This window comes from Corylus avellana, chromosome ca11, assembly GCF_901000735.1.
Source record: "Corylus avellana chromosome ca11, CavTom2PMs-1.0".
NCBI lineage: Eukaryota > Viridiplantae > Streptophyta > Magnoliopsida > Fagales > Betulaceae > Corylus > Corylus avellana.
Window position 1 is genome coordinate 1,137,703 of NC_081551.1, and position 19,578 is coordinate 1,157,280.

General features: G+C 35.1%; 3 protein-coding genes across 3 annotated transcripts; 2 read left to right on the forward strand and 1 right to left on the reverse strand.

Annotated features, from left to right (window-relative positions):
* Window positions 1-3,108: 3,108 nt before the first annotated feature.
* Window positions 3,109-6,712, forward strand: LOC132165362 (inorganic phosphate transporter 1-4). Its single transcript, XM_059575886.1, has 2 exons — window positions 3,109-3,161; window positions 4,986-6,712. Exon 2 carries the CDS (start codon window positions 5,086-5,088, stop codon window positions 6,640-6,642), a length of 1,557 nt encoding a protein of 518 aa, XP_059431869.1. The 5' UTR covers window positions 3,109-3,161; window positions 4,986-5,085; the 3' UTR covers window positions 6,643-6,712.
* Window positions 6,713-7,598: 886 nt separating this feature from the next.
* On the reverse strand, window positions 7,599-10,419 carry LOC132166479 (actin-depolymerizing factor-like). The gene is made up of 3 exons (XM_059577297.1): window positions 10,249-10,419; window positions 9,243-9,508; window positions 7,599-8,080 (listed from the first exon to the last, which is right to left on the reverse strand). Exons 1-3 carry the CDS (start codon window positions 10,270-10,272, stop codon window positions 7,930-7,932), a joined length of 441 nt encoding a protein of 146 aa, XP_059433280.1. The 5' UTR covers window positions 10,273-10,419; the 3' UTR covers window positions 7,599-7,929.
* A 3,708-nt stretch (window positions 10,420-14,127) lies between these two features.
* Window positions 14,128-19,484, forward strand: LOC132165761 (uncharacterized). The gene is made up of 7 exons (XM_059576441.1): window positions 14,128-14,254; window positions 14,335-14,429; window positions 15,980-16,080; window positions 16,611-16,680; window positions 17,791-17,818; window positions 17,899-17,959; window positions 19,157-19,484. The coding sequence occupies exons 1-7, from the start codon at window positions 14,242-14,244 to the stop codon at window positions 19,260-19,262; spliced, it is 474 nt and encodes a 157-aa protein (XP_059432424.1). The 5' UTR covers window positions 14,128-14,241; the 3' UTR covers window positions 19,263-19,484.
* Window positions 19,485-19,578: the final 94 nt, after the last annotated feature.

The following is a 19,578-nucleotide window of genomic DNA, read 5'->3' on the forward strand; positions in this document are numbered from 1 at the left end:
CACCCCATGGCCTGGGGGCGGCGGCCGGCCACCCAATGTGGGGGAGGGGTGGCCGCTTCAAATCTGCTTTTTTTTTTTTAATAAAAAAATTGATTTTTTAATTTTTTTGGAGTATAATTTAGTGTGGTTGAGTTTTTATTTGTAGTATAAGTCTAATAAAATTAGCTGATGTGTCAACTCCTTAATGGTGGCACAAAAGGTGACTTTTGTGCAACCTCCCTATATAAGTTATTCTCTATGGATTATTTAGTTGGTAGTTGGTAGTTGGTGTACTATTGAAGCTTGGAGTGGCACTAACTTTGGGGAGTTGTAGTAACACGAAACGTCATTCATTATATAGCAATTGTATATAAATTTATGTCTCTAAGGGGTACCTCAATCGGCAGTGAACTACGCTTCATGAAGCAGAGGTCATTAGTTCAAATCCCCTCCCCCTTTCCCTTGTGTGGATAAAAAAAAAAAAAAAAATTGTATAGAAATTTACTATATGAATAGAATTACTCTATTTCAATGGAAAACTTTACTTACCTCTAGAGGCGGTTCAATATAAATTGAGGTCAGAGCAAAAAGTTAAATGGTGTAATTTTTAATTATAATATAATAATATAATAAAATTTTATATTAGATATAAAATATTTTTTTTATATTAAATATAAAATATTTTCAAAAACAATACTTCTTGTTTTCTGAGATGCAAAATTATTAATAAAATATTTGTATTCAAGACTTGATTAGGGATGATGGAAAAATAAAAAAATAAAAAAGGGAAAACAAAAGGAAACATGCTTTTGTTTGAAATCTTTTAAGGTTTTAAACATCCATCTTCACCTCCTTTAATTTTCTTTTTTCAAAGCCTTTCACATTCTCTTGCTTCTTTTTTTATTTGGTAAAAGCATTTTTTAGGAGGCATAAGGTGGTGGCCTAAGTTGCCTATACTATTGAGTCAACCATACTTAGAGCATTCTCAGCAGACTCCCTATAAGGGAATCTATTCCCTATGTGTAGGGAATATGTCCAAAAAATCACAAAAAATGTCCCACAGCAGATTCCCTAAATGAGCCTCAACCATGAGGATCGCTACAGTAGAACCCAAAGTATAGGGTTCTACTATTGCGATCCTTATGATTATTAAATTCAAAAAAAACATTTCTCTCTCTTCTTTACACTCTCCTCTCTCCTCTCATATATATAATATAATTAAAAAAATAAATATTTTAATGATATAGGGAATGATTAAGGGAAGCTATTGGGGCGTATTTTGACATAAGGAAGCAAAAAGTAGTTTGGATCTTTAAATATAAGAAAAATGACGAGGAAGCTGCTGGGAATGCTCTTACTAAAGGTAACTTTGATGTTCCTGTGAAGGGCTTTTTTGCTGTGGCATCTGCTGTGATTAGTGATGAGAGAGTTGCTACTGTTGGAGCTGCCGCAGAAGCCCCTGCAAGGAGAGACCCTTATAGCCTTGCTGACTTCTCGGCTGACAGCTTCTTTGGGATGCAGATTTCTCTCCTTGGGGAGACACTCTTCTAGTGGTTTTAGCCATTAACAACCCTACCTTATTTTCCTCTTGGAACTTTGTTAATTGTATTGCTGATGTTAGTTTAGTTTTATCTTCCTTTTAAAGTTGAAATGCTTTAAAAGTGTCTCGTAGTGCCAATTTTATTGTAGATACTTTAGCTAGATAGTCTGTTTCCCTTCTTTTTTTTGGAATCATTTCTACAGGATCTCCTATTCTTTCTTCTACCCAGATCAGAAATAGGAAAAATCCTCTCCTGTAGTCCTTTTCTCTCATTCAATTAGGAAGAAAAAAAAAAAAAACCCCATGCTTACCTCCATTAACTATCAAGCGTTTTTCAATATTTCCCTAAATTTTAAAATTTTATAACATGAGATTTTAATCTTTCAACCCATTTCAATTATCCTCTATCGTTAACTTAAACGGCTAACATGTAAAATGTCTATTCCACTCCCATAAAATTTCTAAAAACACAACTGTCCTTATAGTCTAAAAAAAAAAAAAAAAAAGTCAACCCACGGACACATTACGGGTCTTTTTACCATTTTTCACTTTTTGATTTTTTTTGAATTTTTTTATTTTATTTATAAAGGGGTATTTTGATCATTTTTATTTCCTCCGTTAGAATTTAACGAAAAATCCTAGCTGCATTAAAGAGATAAGTGGGATAAGTGAAAATTTTCCTATTCTAAATATGTGTGTTGTATGTGTTAATTGAATTAAACATATATAGTGTTAATAAATAAAAAAAATAAAAAATAAAAATCTAATAGGAGGTGATGCATATGTATGTCATGAAGATGTGTATTCCTTTTCGGGTAATGCTACACCTATAATTCTTTCGTAAATTACTAACATATATTAGTATGTAATTGAAACCCGACATATATTAACAAGTTGTAAAAAAATGATTAGTCTAGCATTTTTTTCTTCCTCTCCTTGAGACTTGAGAGGGGAGTATACTTTCCTATAGTGGTCAACTTTTCCAACTGGTTGGCCACTAATTTTGAATCCAAACAGTTGTACATATTAAATAAGTTTATTATTAGGTTAATTAAGCAAGTTTATTTTCTAATTTCTACAGATTAATTAACTAAACTTTATCCATAAATGTTAAATAGCACCCAATGAAATTGAAATGAATAAGATAATAAGAGCGTGAGATTTGTTGGCAAAAGCCTGCTTGCTTGCAAAGATTTAAATGGAATCTTCCGCAAGAAAATGAGGTAATTTTACAAGTTTCTCTTGAGTCCCTTTAAGAATGATGTGGCTATTAAAATCATCATTTGATCAAAATTCAATAATGATCAATCACAAATTCAATGGTGATTTTAACAGTCACACTATTTTTGGATGGACTCAAAAGGAACACAAAAAAGACTTGTAGCATTACTTAGAAAAATGACATGAAATAAACTGGTCGGTGAAGATTTAGTCATCTAAAGACAAAAATAGGGTAATTGACAGAGAGATGAGAGAGAAGATTATGGGAATATGCGGCTTAGATATTCTGGTTTTTTTAAGCATGTTTCAATATTCAATCCATATAAATTCTCAACCCCACGTACACTTTTATATGCATCAATTAATTTTTTTCTGTCTCCCTCTTTCTCTCTCTCAACAAACACAAGATTGACAAAGTCAGGTCGGTTTCACAATCTTTTCTCTGCATTATTTGTATTCTTTGTCTTTGTTTCTTGTCGGAAATTTACATCCATTCATGCAATTGTCATTTGAGCCAGAAATCTTTGTCCTTTGACGCATGCATGTTAAAAAAAAAAAATTAATTAATTATTTGAGTTTGTTTTTCACGTTAATTACTATATATTAATTAACTTTTTGTATAGTACCACAACATGCATTGATATTTATTTGAACGTTTTAGAAATTTTGAAGGTGCATTTTGATATCTCATAGGAATAATTTGTTATCACATGTGAAATCATATGCATTTTGAATAGGGTGGATTAGAGATAATTTCTCCAATTCAATTTGGAGGAAAACATTATTCTTTTTTATGAGGGTTTCAATATGAACGATTGCAAATAAAACTAGAAGGACACGGGCAAATTCTATATATTTCAAAAACAAACATTTTGAAAATTAATACCCTTTATTTCCTTTTTAGATTTTGAAAAGCATCTGAAAAATTAGAAGAAGCTTTAGAAAGTTTGTAATTCCAATTTTTTTTTTTTTTTTGACTTTTTATATGTCCTTGTGCATTTTAAGATCCAAAGAGAGCCTCAACTTCCTTAGATGTACGCTTTCTATGATTCTTTAATCTTTCTTGTAATTCTTCGTATTTTGGTACTTAATTGATAACAGGTATGTTATGATATTGCATTCACATAATATTAGTTTTTGATTATCATAAGGAAATGTGAAGCTTTTCTTTTCATACATGGATTGGAATTCCCCCTCCTCCTTTGAATCGATGGATGGGTAAATATTTTCAGTAACTTGTTGTCTAGCAATATGGGCAATAATTGTAAGAGAGATCATATGGGAGTCACCTACCAGAATAGGTAGCTAGGTTGACAGCCAGCTCATTTTATTAAAGGCACATATACCGACACTCTACAGTACTGTCTAGGCAACCCTCACCACCTTTGCCAAATACCACCACAGGCTCTTTGACAATTTGAACAACAAATTATTGAAGATTCCAATCCCGAATCGAATTGTAATTTAGACAGCAAATTGTTAAAGATTCTAATCTTGAATCCAACATGAGGGTGTGAGAGGGGGCTCAATAGAGCCCATTGCCATAGCAAGTTGCTTAGCCAAATAGCCTCTGCTCGACCAAAGAGCCCATCTCAAAGGGCCTACAAATGTTTTAGTGATAAGGATGGAAATTCTTGATGATTTAATTACCCCCAAATCAAGATATCTAGATGATTTGATTACCGTAAAATTAAGGGATTTAGTTACCTTAATTTAAGAGATGCATTTGTATTTGATTTCTGTAAAGCTCTATAGATAGATCATCGTAGTCAAATCAAATGAAAGATATAGCCAAAAAGAATAATGCTAGAAGAATGAGTCCTCATTGAATCCTCCAAAATATAATGTGACTTTTAAAATCATCAATCAAAACTCAATGATTATCTCAAATTCAATAATGATTTTAAAAGCCACATCATATTAGAGACTCTAGTCCTCATTGTAGCATTACTCATAGGCCATAAGCCGAACCATCTTAATCTTTATATCTCTTTAGATTATTATAAGCTTCTATATGTAAACATTTATCAAATCATCTAAATCACTTGATTTAGGGTAATTAAATCATCAAGGATTCATTCACTATATGGAGATGGGAGATGGTTGAAAGAAAATTTTTTTATCATTTCACATTATAGGAATCCCAATCCAAAATTTTTCTGTCACATTTCAAATAAAAGATTTAAAGATTTTTGTTCAAAAACTGTAGAGCATGTGCCTAACTAAACGCCCTTAACTCCCGCAGAAAGCAGAGAAAAAGAAAAAAGAGAGGTGGTCCGTGAGAGAGAGAGAGAAAGAGAGAGGAAAGACAAGAGACAGCAGCATTGTAATTGAGCTAGACAAGCATGGCGAAGAAACAACTGGAGGTTTTGGATGCGCTTGATGTTGCCAAAACACAATGGTACCATTTCACTGCAATCATAATTGCTGGAATGGGGTTCTTCACTGATGCATATGATCTTTTCTGCATATCCCTTGTCACCAAATTGCTCGGCCGCATATACTACCATGTTGAAGGTTCAGAAAAGCCCGGCACATTGCCTCCCAATGTTTCAGCTTCTGTCAATGGCGTAGCACTGTGTGGAACTCTTGCAGGGCAGCTCTTCTTTGGATGGCTTGGTGACAAGATGGGCAGAAAACGAGTCTATGGCTTGACTCTCCTGCTCATGTTTGTTTGCTCTGTTGCTTCAGGCCTTTCTTTCGGGCATGATGCAAAAGCTGTGATGGGCACGCTTTGCTTCTTTCGGTTCTGGCTTGGTTTTGGCATTGGCGGTGATTATCCACTTTCTGCTACCATCATGTCTGAATATGCTAACAAGAAGACCCGTGGAGCCTTCATTGCTGCAGTGTTTGCGATGCAAGGATTTGGGATTTTAGGAGGCGGCATATTTGCTATTATCATGTCTTCCATATTCAAGGCAAGTTTTGCTGCTCCCCCTTACAATGTTGATGCAATTGCCTCAACTGTCCCACAAGCAGATTATCTATGGAGGATAATTCTAATGGTTGGTGCACTTCCAGCTGTACTGACCTACTACTGGAGGATGAAGATGCCTGAAACTGCTCGTTACACTGCTCTTGTTGCAAAGAATGCAAAACAGGCTGCATCGGATATGTCAAAGGTTCTGCAGGTTGACATTGAAGCAGAACAAAAGATTTTTGAGACAGGCAGTAGTGGATTTGGTTTGTTCTCTAGGCAGTTTGCTCGCCGCCATGGACTTCACTTGCTTGGAACAACAAGCACATGGTTCTTGCTTGACATTGCATTTTACAGCCAAAATCTATTCCAAAAGGACATCTTCAGTGCAATTGGGTGGATTCCTCCAGCAAAGACCATGAATGCTGTTGAGGAGGTGTATAAAATTGCAAGGGCACAAACACTAATTGCTCTATGCAGCACGGTCCCTGGCTACTGGTTTACAGTTGCTTTCATTGACATAATTGGAAGGTTTGCTATCCAACTGATGGGTTTCTTCTTCATGACAGTCTTTATGTTTGCCTTGGCATTTCCTTACAACCATTGGACTCATAAGGAAAACCGTATTGGGTTTGTGGTGATATATTCACTTACCTTCTTCTTTGCAAATTTCGGGCCTAATGCCACCACATTTGTTGTGCCGGCAGAGATTTTCCCGGCTAGGTTACGGTCTACTTGCCATGGCATATCTGCAGCATCGGGGAAGCTTGGAGCTATAGTTGGTGCATTTGGTTTCTTGTATTTGGCTCAGAACCAGGACAAGTCAAAGGCAGAAGCAGGGTACCCTGCAGGTATTGGGGTGAAGAATTCGCTCATTGTGTTGGGTGTGGTCAACTTCTTGGGGTTGCTGTTTACTTTTCTAGTGCCTGAATCAAAGGGTAAATCATTGGAGGAGATGTCAGGTGAAAACGAAGTTGAAACTTGATCAGATACAGACTAAGAGCAGCCAGAAGTCATTTATTCTTGTCCAGAGTTATTTTTCTTGAACAATGTTGTAGCCATTACATTTCATTAATGAAACCTCTTCTTTCTTTTGTGTGTTTTTTGATTTCCTATGAACAAAAGCTGTCCGATAGCCATTAGATTCTAATATTTTCTTCTTTGTGTAAACATTTATCCGTTTCTGCATCATTGCTGCGTACAACCCACCAATTGCAAAGCATTTTGAAGCCATATGCTGGAGTTGAATTGGCTTAGTATGGTAGACCATATTATGGGGTTCTGAATCTTCCACCAGCTTTATTGGGAATTTGGATAAACTTAATGGAAGCATTTGGTTGAAAAGTGCACTTTAAGGTCCAAGTTAGTTATGACGGCAGTGGAGAGTGGGATAGAGATCCTTAGTATTTTTGTTGTCCAAATTACTAACAATCTCTGGATAGCATATTGCTAAAAATCCGGATCCCAGAGAGTATAATGCATCATGAGTAGATGGTTAACTAATGACGCTCATATGCCACGCTAGGAATGCTTGTGGTGTAATTGGTTAAAGAAGTGTGCAATAGAATAGTCTTGCCAAAAATCAACATATTTACTTTTTTTCTTGAAATGAATCCCATGGAGTCTAATAAATGCTTGATAATCAGTGTTGAATTTGGTGCTGTAAAAAAAAACTACAGTATATCTTCCATAATTTTCTAAATGGTCCAGTTCTAATTTCAAGTTTTTGACGCAACTCATAGTAAGCTAACTTAATGCTTCTTTGAGCAATTTGGTAACAATGTTTGCCATTCAGCTCAAGTCTAAAACTTGATTTTGTATGTAAGACACTGCATTTGCCTCTTTGACATAGATTTGAGACCTACGGATGCCCAATCAATGTACATTCTTATGAGGTGCCCAAATCATAAGAATGACTATATATGAGATGTCTGCGGAAAATAAGGATGGAAGTAGGAGAGTGTTATAATAAAATCAATTTACTGTTTCACATAAATTTTGTGCTGATACACATTAAGAGTTTCTAAATAACCCTTTACAAGCTCATCTTCACCTGAGAATTGGCAATCAGAAAGGAGATCGACTTTCTCAGATACCAGATAATATTAGCCTAAAACTTATGCCCCTCAAAGATGTCAGTTTATTCAAGGATTATGCAATACCATCTTGTGCCCAAAATGGGATATGCACAGGGATAGCTAACTAGTTCACAAGTTGGCAAACCTAGCAGATCTTTTCCTCGAGGAAGAAAGCTATGAACTGCAGAGACCATTCAGTGTGCTCGGTCTTTGATCACTTCAAGATCCATCTCTGTGGGGTCAGTGGCCTGAATCTCATAGTGGACACCGTCCAGCTCCCGTCTAAACCTGTCTCTAGATGTGGCATAGAGCATCTTGGCACGGATTCGAGAGGATGAAGGAGACCTGATTCCAGTGTCATGCAACAAATAATTAAGAATGAGAGCCTGATGGCAAAATTACTCGAATGGTGATGCTAAATGTTCAATGCCATTGCTGCAGGATAAAACATAAGCATGAAGATATTATGCATTTACATAACAAAAACTAGGACCAATGTTTGAAACCATTACCATGCAACTGCCAGAGGCTTCAAAATGCGTAGCCTTGTATCAATTAACAGTGTTCCTCCCAACAAAACAAGGTATAGAATTGATAGTTCAAACAAACAATGTAACGCTAGTTTCAAAAGATGGTAGTATAAATGACAGAAACAAAAAATGGGGGTAAAACGGTGGCAGCTTATGGCCTTAGGCACAGTAGCATTCCTTTGACAAATCAAAACAAATACAGAAAACAGAACTGGGTTGTCAAGAATGGAACTCAGTTTTCTTAGCATTCCTCTCAGCTGCTCAGTAACCTTTTTTTTTTTTTTTTTTTGATAAGTTTAGCTGCTAAAAAACAAAGTGAAAATATGGGCAACAATCCGAATAAAAGCCAGAGTTCTAAAACTATTATGTAGAAGATTTAATTGGAATTTGATACAAGTCTTGAGCAACTACATACATTGACATCAGGAAAAGATTGTAAAACCTAAAAGATGTTTTTTAAGGTCAATAAATGCATACATAAAGCAAAAGTATATGTTAAGAACACTGATCTTTATTCATTAACTAAAACAAAAAAATATGTCATTGATGGCCACATGACCTGTGAGCCCATCATCGCGCCCTCCCCCACCCCCCGGGGGGGAAATGTCATATAGTAAGGGTAGGGGATATGGTTCAAATGAAGATATCATGACATCAACAGAATAAACATGCTATAATTACCACAACACAAAGACTGATTATTTTTAACATTGTATTCAAAATGCTGAGCAAGTCATTTTTGAGGTCTCATGAAAGAACTAACAGAATAAACTAAGAACACAAGAGGTATTGACATAGGCAACGTCAATTTTAAACTTCTCATATTTTTATGATAAAGCATGCATGAAAGAAATTTATGATGAAAATTTCCAGGTCGCAAGGATGAACTAAGTGCTTATTTATTGGTTACCTTGCCAATGAGGAACTCATAATACCAATCAAAATCAAATACTTAGGGATCATAGGTGAAAGCTTACCATGCAATGAAGAATATCTTGCTCTTTTGACAGTTATCAGAAGTCACAAAATCATAATCATATACAGCAAATCGGCAATCATTCTCAGGCAAAGCTGCAGTGAAATCATCATAGCTCTCAGCCGGACCACCAGTCTTCTCAACCACGACCTCCTTTTTACTCTCATCAACCATAAAAATCACATAACGGTGAACCTTCTTCCTCTTCAATTCCATAAAAGTGTTTTTGGTGTGATCAGCAACACCCATGCCGCACGAAGCATTCGGCTGAAACCAAATCAAATTGCATCACAAAATTGTTCCATCTAAAATTACAAAAAACTTCAAAATAACATGCATAATAATAATAGGCTATTAATTCCTTTCTATTTATAAGATACTCATCAACAACTCGTCATAGATGATCGAAAATTGTATTCCCATGTTACACAATTTGGACTATATATTTCATCATATAGGAGATCCAATGACGAATACTGTTAGACGGATAAGATCATATCTAAAAATGGTAGTCAGCCAAGATCATGCACTGCTTGAAATTTGGATTCATAAACAGAATTCAGTTTCTTCATAGGTAGATGGCATGATTAAAGAGTTAGATTCATGCTCAATTGTAAATAGAACAATTTTCAACTCCTTGATTCACTAAACAATATAATTATCTAAATAGTTTCAAGACAATTACTTTAAAAGGGATCAAATCAAACCCCATTAGAGAACAGATATGTTAGCTCTATCAACCGGCTGAAGGTATTAACTTTATCTACGAACAAATAATTTAAAGAAAAAAATTTAAAAAGTCTTCCACCCAAAGAAAAAGAATCAATTTTTTTTCTATTTTCCTGAACTTCATCAGCAGCCAAAGTTCAGTGATCTAAATTTTCATCAAAGCTGATATTGAAAAATTAGAAAAATTAGATTAAAACTTTAAAGTGATTAGCTGCACTGCGAAGAAACAAAATCAAAATCAAAATCAAATTAACAGATAGAGAGAAAGAGAGAGATACCCGACTGAGCCATCTGAAAGACATGGTAGCAAAAAACTTATAACTGAGACAGGGCAAGAAGAAGAAAGAAGAAGAAGAAGAGGAGCAAGCTCTGATAAAGAAGAAGAGAAAGCAAGGGGTGGCTGAGTTTTGGACGGAAAGGCAAAGTACTGTTATGGGAAAGACAAAAAAATGACAGACCCAGAAGAGTTGAAAAATAAATAAATAACTTTAAAAAAAAAAACCAAACAATAAAGGGAAAAGGGAATAATGTCAAACAACCAAAGACAACTGCACCTTCCTCTCTCTTTTCTTTTCCAAAGTTTTTTTGGACTTTTCTGAGGAGATGAGGCTTGGGTGCCTCTCCTCTACCGTACGATCGGATAAAAGCTAGTCCGTACATTCAAATGGGTACCAGAATTTACGGTGTTGAATTCGGGTTATATGATAAAAGATAAATATAGTAATGTTATAAGTCTTTTTAGAATTATTTTAAATGTGATGTATTTTTTAAAATTATTGTTAAATTTGATATGTGATTTATTGACTTTTGATCTATTGATAATTTTAAAAGTCACATCACATTTGGGATGACTCTAAGAGGATTTTGAAAAAACTTATAGCATTACTCTATATATATATATATATATATATCAATCTTAATTTAATACATTTAATTAAAATAGGCAAAATTCATCAATTTTAACTCATTAATTTTGTATTAAATTCGTATCAAGTTTGCAAGTCATATAAAAAATTATTTATTTAAATCAATTCTAACCTAATAATTTCATGTCAAACTTATAAATCGTGTCAAAAATTATGAGGCCTAACTATATAAGCGATAAACCCCTCATGTGAGAAAAGCATTATATTCAAACAGGTGTTGGAGCTCATGCCTAAACAGAATAGAGTCAGTACCCGCTCACATGAATTGTCCATTGCATATTGTCTGGATTGGTCTAAATGGAAGGTATTTTAAGGTAATAGGCATTTTTTTTCTTTTTCTAAGCAAGGTAAAAGGAGTTTTTTTATTGTGAAGGCATGGTCTCCGATGCCCATTGTGTATTTCCTTGTGGGTTTCGACTTAGGTTAAGAATGAAAAAAAGGGGGGGGGGGTTGAAATAGTTTTTCGTTCTTATCTTATAATAAGATAAATTGTCAACTATATAGTTCTTTGAAATAAATAGCTATCGTCACTATCTATGGTCATTATCATTGGTTGGATGACATGACATAAGTTGGAGACATTTGTTTAGAAATTTCTTGAGTAATTTGTAACGTGGCATTGAGCTGGCAATAATTCAAACCATGAGGTGGAGTAGGAATGAACATACAAATTATTGTTATTTTTAATTTGAGTTTATAAATATTTCCATATATATGTGGTCTCTAAAAAGGAAACATGAATTATTGAAAATTTCCCTAATTTAATATTCTACATATATATAGGATCCACCATGATTAATATAAAAAATTTAAAAGTATTTTTTGAATTGGCCAAAAGGGACTAGGATGCATGTTATCGATTTGATAGGATAATTCTATTATAGAATTATTAAAATCCTAATCATTAAATTTAAACCAACCGCTTAATTTAATATTAATTATTAGAATTTCAAAAATTCGAGTTACCCTAAAAGCTTTAAAGATTTCTTAAAAACAAGAAATAATTGAGAAAATGTTTAAATATTAATTTTTTTATTTATTTTTTTTAATTTTTTATGTATATCTAAATCCTAAAAAAAATTATGTAATATCCCACAATTATACCATTTAGCTATATTTTTACCGGGTCAAACTCTTGAAAATTTCAAAAATAGCTAATGACTTTTGATAAGCATCAAATTAAAGAAAGGTGATATTTGAAAGTAAGGTTTTGTATTTATCCTCTTTTGCCAAAACATTCTCCTTCATTGATTTAAAAAAGGAAGAAGACATGGATCATGTTTCATGTTCTTTTGGGTTTGCAATTTTAAAAAATGCGATTTTAAAAACGCATCTTATTACTTGAAAAAATGTTAGGGAGCCAAACAAATGAAACTGACGTGATAAGAGTTTTTAAATTAAAAAATGCAATTCCTTCTCCTTTGTTTACTACTTACGGTCTGTCACATCAGTTTGAAATTTTTTTTGAGTTCATTTGTTTGACTCCTTAACATTTCCCTATTACTTGAGTTTGAAAACGTTAAAAAAAAAAAAAAACTTAAAATCATATTTTTTATATTCAAAATTATAGTGCCAAATACACGTTTAATACAAAGTCAAATTGTTTTTTTTTTATGTCAAAGATTAAGAAAATAGATTAAAATTAAGTTTAATTTCAGTTGATATTGAATGGGTTAAAATAAAAACATATATATATATATATTCTATAATAAGACACAAGTGCAATATTGCGGAACAATTGGGATAGAAAAATAAGAGAAAATTTCTACGAAGCAATCCGCTCCACTCCATGTTCGAATTAGGCCTGGGTATCGGTCAAAACGGTCCGGTTAAGGACCTTATCGGTTATTAACCGATAATTTTCGGTTAAACGGTTTATTAACCGATACCGAACCAATAAGAATTTTAACCGATAATTTCGGTTAAAACGGTACACGGTTAAACGGTCCGGTTAAACCGGTTAACCGATTTAACCGAGAGCTTTATATTGATTTATTTTGTTGGGCCAAAAACCAAAAATGAGTTTTTTTGACTTTTGAGAGCCCAAATACTTTTTGTTGGGCTAAAATAACTTATTAAAAATGAGTTGTTTTAGGGACCAAATACTTTTTGTTGGGACCCAAATATTTGTTTTTTGGGCTAAAAATTGAAGCTTTTTTATATTGATCCACTTCAACTTTTTTTTTTTTTTTTATATATTATAAAATACATTTTTCCAAAGCAAATGGACTAATTAACATAATGAATGCTAATTAGACTAGCAAAACTAGTTAATGAAAAATGCTTTTACCAAAGGCAAAGAAATCTCATCAAATGCCATCACTTAAAAAAAAAACATCAAACCTACCCAAACCCAAATTAAAATAAAATTCATTAATGAATAATAAACAAAGTATTAACTAATTAAAGTCACTTAGCAAAAGGAAAATAAGTCATGGGCAACACCATTACACAAATTCGGAAACCTGTGTCACTTGTGGGAATTTGGAAACCTCTCTAAAAGACTAAACGACGCCGTTTTGGGACTAGAATTAAAAAAAAAAAAAAAAAAATTCCGGTTTCTTATCGGTTAAATCGGTTAACTGATAAGAACCGCTTAACCGGACCGGACCGGACCGGACCGAATTCCGGTATACTTTTTTTAACCGATAAGGATATCAGCATATCGGCTACGGTTTATATCGGTTCGGTCGAAGCCGGTAGACAGCCGGTTAAACGGTAACGGTTAATTTGCCCACCCCTAGTTCGAATAGTTGAGCCTTTGCGTAGCATCGACGCTGCTTTTCTTTCGTTGACTGGGAAAAGTGTTGTATAGAATATGGAGCGTCGATTTTGAGGACCGGTGGGACCGTGAATCTATTCCTCTATCTGCATGTATACGTGTAAAAGTGGGCACTAAATCACCTTTTAGATGTAGGCAGATCACTATCGATGTGACCCCCAAACGAATCTCTACCGTTGAAAGGAAAAGGGTCCCACGTCGCACGTGCTAAAGCATCTCACTTCAACGTTATCTAGTCGCCGCGTACCAGTTGTTTTATAATTTTTATCGTTAGTGCTATTGTCAAAGGCAAGCCCTGTTGAGAAAGACAGGGGAAATGGATTGGTAAGCCGACGACGTCGTTTATAACCTACAGGATCCGGCCCAAGTTTGGGCTTGGGAGAGGCCTAAGCAATTTACAATGACATGGCGGGGTATGAATGGAGAGTGTACATGATTAGCAGTTGTAAACACCCGTAGAGAACTAACCCCTCTTTACCCCCCCAAACCTCTATCTCGTGCCCTAGCGGAGAACTCCCTTTTCACCGATTAGGGTTTTTCACTGTCAGTTTTTTCGCGCGAAAATGGAATCTGAGGGTAGTCGTTGGATTTTTTCGTGGATTTGAATTTGAATTTGAAAAAGATTGATTTTTTTAACGTAGTCTCGATTTTTTCAGGGCAAAAAGGCTCATTGAACCCATCGGCAATGCTCACTTCTCTACTCAGTAGGAGAGCCAAACTTCACGAGGAGCTTCGTAACATTGAAAAGCAGGTTTTTTTTTCTTTCTTTCTTTCTTTCTTTTTTCTTGTTGGTATTTTGTGGTTATAATTCATACTATGTTTGGTTTCCGAGAAAATTGAGGAAAAGTCAACTCATTAATGCAAAATAGTGTATTCCCTTTCCAAGTTGTTTCTTTACGATCAATAATTAAAATTAGTTTTTTTTATAATTTCTTATCCGACTGGAAACTGTTTCTTTACAATCAATAATTTGATCTTGTTGGAGAATTTCATCTAAAAATTTATTAATTAGTATTTTTTGGTGCTATAGATGGCAATCTAATTGAAATTGTGGATATTTAAGAAAATGTGAAAGACCAGAATAAAATGAGAGGTGAAGAGTTTTGAAAAAGAAAGACTTTAGTTCTACCATCCTCCTCTTGCGATCTTCAAAACTTCTATCATTCATTTCCCTCTAAAGACATCGCAAAAGGCAAGACGACACCATCTTCCACACAAGGTCCACCACATGCCTAGGCATAACTCAAGACAACCCAAAACAACTTAAAATAACACTCCATAAGGTACTAGCAACCTTACAATGGAAAAAATGATTCTTAGACTCTCCGTTCTCTTTACACATATAACACCAATGGATCACCAAGACGTGACGCTTCCTAAGATTATCCAAAGTGAGGGTCTTCCTAGGTCAACAGACCAAGCAAAGAACGCTGCTCTTAGGACAACCTTACTCCACCCAATACTCATGAGAGACAAAGATACTGTAGAACAATCTAACATTGAACACACCTTTCTTTGAGGGGGCTCAACAAAGTTTGTATGTACCTCCTCAACCCAATCTAAAGGAATACAACAATTTAAAAAACAATCACCTCCCACTCATGAGCCACTCTGATAAAGCTTACGTTCAATTGATGTGAGCCACTAAAAATCTCCAAATGATCTGTCACATAACCATCCTTGTGCGAGCAATACCAAACAAATCCGGAAAAAGGTTCCTTGAGAGTCCAATCCCCACACCACAGATCATTGTTGAATCTTATATTGGAGTCGTCTTCCACCTCAAATCTAGTATGACTAGAGAACTCCTCCCAACCCCTCCTGATATTTTTCCACAACCCCACCCCATATGACCCATGAACCTCATTAGAACACCACTCACCCCACGAGCTGGCATATTTAGACTCCACAAAGCCTCTGTCTAGCATATAGCGCCATAGCCACTTCCCTAAAAGAGCATGGTTGAACAATAACAAGTTCTTGATCAAGGTAATCCTCCCACCCTTAGACAAGTACATCCTCTTACAGCCAGCCAAACGATGCCTAATCTTCTCAATAACAACATCCCAATTAGATTTGGCCTTAAAACTCTTAATGGGAGACCAAGATACTTCAAAGTCAAAGAAGAAACCTTGCATTCCAGGATACCTACCAAACCATCAACAATATTGACATTGCCCACAAGAATCAATTTGACTTAGGAGTTATGCATAGTTCAAGCCACTAATGTATATAATTCACATTGTTTTCTTCATTAACAGAAGAATCTACTGCAGCCTAATAGTTATGCTCTAATTCCAGGTCTATGATATGGAGACAGGTTATCTACAGGATCCAAGCCAATGCGGCAATGTGTTGAAAGGTTTTGAAGGATTCCTATCTTCATCTAAGAGCACTGCCCTGTATGGAGTGGCTAAGATATTCTTCTCCTTATATTTTTCCTCCTATAATTACGCAATCCTTTTCTTTCATTGTTCTTGACACATGTAGCTTTGCTTCTTATGAACTTTAGTTGAGATTATATATGTGCTAAATTCCAAATCCATGATAATTAGACTACATTATATCTGAAATCTGCTGTAGAAGTATCCTATCCATTTAGTGTTTATGCTTGAACGAAATATTTTATTTGATTAATTTTCTCATGTAGTCATGTTGCTTCCTTTTTGGTTGATACCATGTGTTAAATATTTCAAATCCATATGTTGCAATATGGTGAAGTTCATATTATTACAGTATTTTAGATAAAACTACAAGAATTGGCAAATGGTTATATATTTTGGTTCTGGCTAATAGTAAGACGCACGTACCTTGATGTTTGCCGCTTTGTGTACATATATGAATAAAAGTACAGAGAGACTTTGCAGATTAGGTGGATTGCTGTTCATGTGATATCAATGACATGTAACTTCTTGAAAACTTGTGGTTGCAGCTTGAAGCGGTCCAGGAAGTTTCAGCCTGAAGATAGGCTCTTTTCATTATCTTCAGTCACCTCACCAGCAGTATGTATTTTGAATCTTAATTGTCCCGTAGTGGCATTTCATCTAGTACTAAATATTTTCTTGTGCTACTTTCCTGCCTTTCTCGAAGAAGTGGTCATAGGATCCGTGCAAGATAAAGTGATCTGTGCCTTCACTTTTCTGTAAATTCCAGCTCAAAGTCTGCACTCATTTGATGGTTAACATTTTTACTTGTGTCATGTTACTGCCAAAGCATCTGCACTGTTGATCAGTGGTTTCTTTATAACTTTCATATGAAGCATATGTGCTTATAATTCAGGTTTAACTGATAAAGATATTAGTACATAAACAAGGTGCAGTTCACCTTTTATTTTTTTGCACTTTTTTATTACTCTTTCTTTCAAAGAGAGTTTTATGGAAGAGGAAATGAAGGGGGTTGGTGGGTGGGGATTATACCAATAACTAAAGAACTCCTAGTTAGTCCCTCTTCAAGATCTGAATTTAGAGCCAAGAAACAAAAAAGAAAAACAAAGAGTTGAGAGAAAATGGTGGTGGATATGATGCTTCCCTGTGTTGACCATTCGGAGTTATTTAGAGAAAATTAAGTGATTGTCTTTTCTTTGGAGGGGGTGGGGGTTAGACAGTAAAGTTGTATTCCTTTCTGAATCTGATTTATGACAGAATTCTGTATGTGACCAAAATTAGTTTTAGGCCTTTTTCGCAGAAATATTTAGGGATGATTGCTTTGCTAAAAGTGCTAATATGTTTTCCACCACACAAAATATATAACAAATTAAAATTTTAGTAAACCAGCAAATTTCTTTAGGAATATGAGGAAGGTTTAGTACTTACTGAAAGAGATATCTATATGTCATTTGTAACATCAGTGTACCTTAGTATTGATTTTGTCTGAGAGGAACAAGAATAGTGCCATATACTGTGCTTTATCGACTCTAAACTCTTCGTCAATTGTGGTGTCCCTTTCTTCTCCTTTTCCCAATCTTTTCTAATAGCAGGTTTCTTGGGCTATAAAATTGTTGATCCTTTTGCTAGACTTTCTTTTATCAATATGGTAATGGTGTCTTGTCCACAGGGAGGTTATTTAATTTATTTCTAACATGTTTTGTGTATGTCTCTTCCACTGTTTGTCAGGCGGAAGAGCTTACGGCTGGACGAGATGGTGAGCTTATATACGCAAACATATTGATAGCCTTCCTTCACTAAATTTTTATGCTTTTCCTTTCATTGTGTTCATCATAGATGGGAGATCAGATTTTGGTCCTGGTCGATCTAAGGGTGGAGCTATATACGCAAATGGGCAGTAAGTACTCCTCTAGTTTAGATATTACCCAAACTCCAAAATGGTTAAGGCTGCCCTTTAGGGCATAGGTTAAGAAGCATATAATGGTCCGTTAATAACTGCAATGCATGATTTTTAGAAGGAGAATTAGATCTGCTATTGGGACCCATAGGCACATGCAAAAATTCACTGTGGTTGGGTGGGTGTGTTTTTATGGTACTTGTGTGTATAATTGGACTTTTTCTTTTTCTGAAAATAAGAAAAAGTTTTACATGTGGAGTATTAAATTTTCCCGTAACCTATGCCTTTAGGACAGTTGTTAGCAAAAGCTTTATTAATAATTGGGAATTGCTTCATACCCCCACTCGATTTTGGCTGTATGACAAATAAGGATCTGAGCTTCTAATTTTTTTACAATTAAGGATCCGAGTTTTGACCATGTAACAAATAGGCAATTTGTCAATTTTTTTCCCCATTTTTAATTGTAGAAGTGTCCGTTGGCATATTCTCCACATAAGACTAATGGCATTGTGCCACATGTATTAAAAAGCTATGTCATCATGCCACATATGCCTGTAAATGAAGAGAAAAACACAAAAAAAAAAAAAAAATTGAAAATAATAATAATAATAAGAGAGGGTGGAGGGGTGATGACTCCACCCCCACTGCTGCTGGTGGTTGTGCAAACTACCTCACTGCAATCACTCCCTCGAGGGTGGCTGCGTGAGCCAACCCTACAGATGGGGGTTGCCCGTGCGAGCCATGCCTACTACTGGGGTCTGGTCGCCCCTCCTTGTGGAGATGGCTCCACCTACCTCCACCTTGGTAGAGGGAGGAGGGGGGTGGCTGCAGGGGGGAAGCCACCCTTCCACCCTTTTGTTTAGCTTTTTTTTTTTATGTTTTTTTTTTAAAAAATTTGTGGGCATACGCAGCATGATGATTTGGATTTTGATACATGTGGTATGATTTTATTAGTTTTACGTGGATGATATGTCAGCTGGCACTTCTATCATTAGAAACGTGACAGAAAAATTGATGAAATGATCTATTTGTCACATGACCAAACTTAGATCCTTTAATATTAACATTAGAAACTCATATGCTTATCTATCATGATGCCAGAACTCGAGGGGTGGGAGAGAGGGGTTTGGGGGCAATTTCTCTTAATAATTTCAAAAGATAATATTCACCATTGATGCTTTATAACTCTTGGCACAGAGGGAAACCAAAGAAGGGAAGACCTGGGCAAAGGGATGCGAAGAGATTTAAGTCTTCAGCCGACCCAGATTTTGATTATGACGATGATCCTGATGTGACATTGTAAATTTAATTCATCGGCCTTATGTGCAAGCTTTGCAAGATCTTGGAGAGCCAACAGCAGCCTGCTTGCCTTTTGATCCTGTAAATGGCAGAGAAGTTCTTAGGCAAAGAAAGCACGTTTTTGACCTTTTTAATTAGTTCATTAACATTATGTGAGACATAAAAATGTAAGATGGTTGTTTTTGCATATAATTTAATGTTTATATCTTTTACCATTTTCTTTTCATTTGCAAGGGATGTATTTGACCTTTGTAGTTCATTAACATTAGGGACTTTTTTGATAATTTAATCCTTAAAAAGTTAATAGAAGGGACTTATTT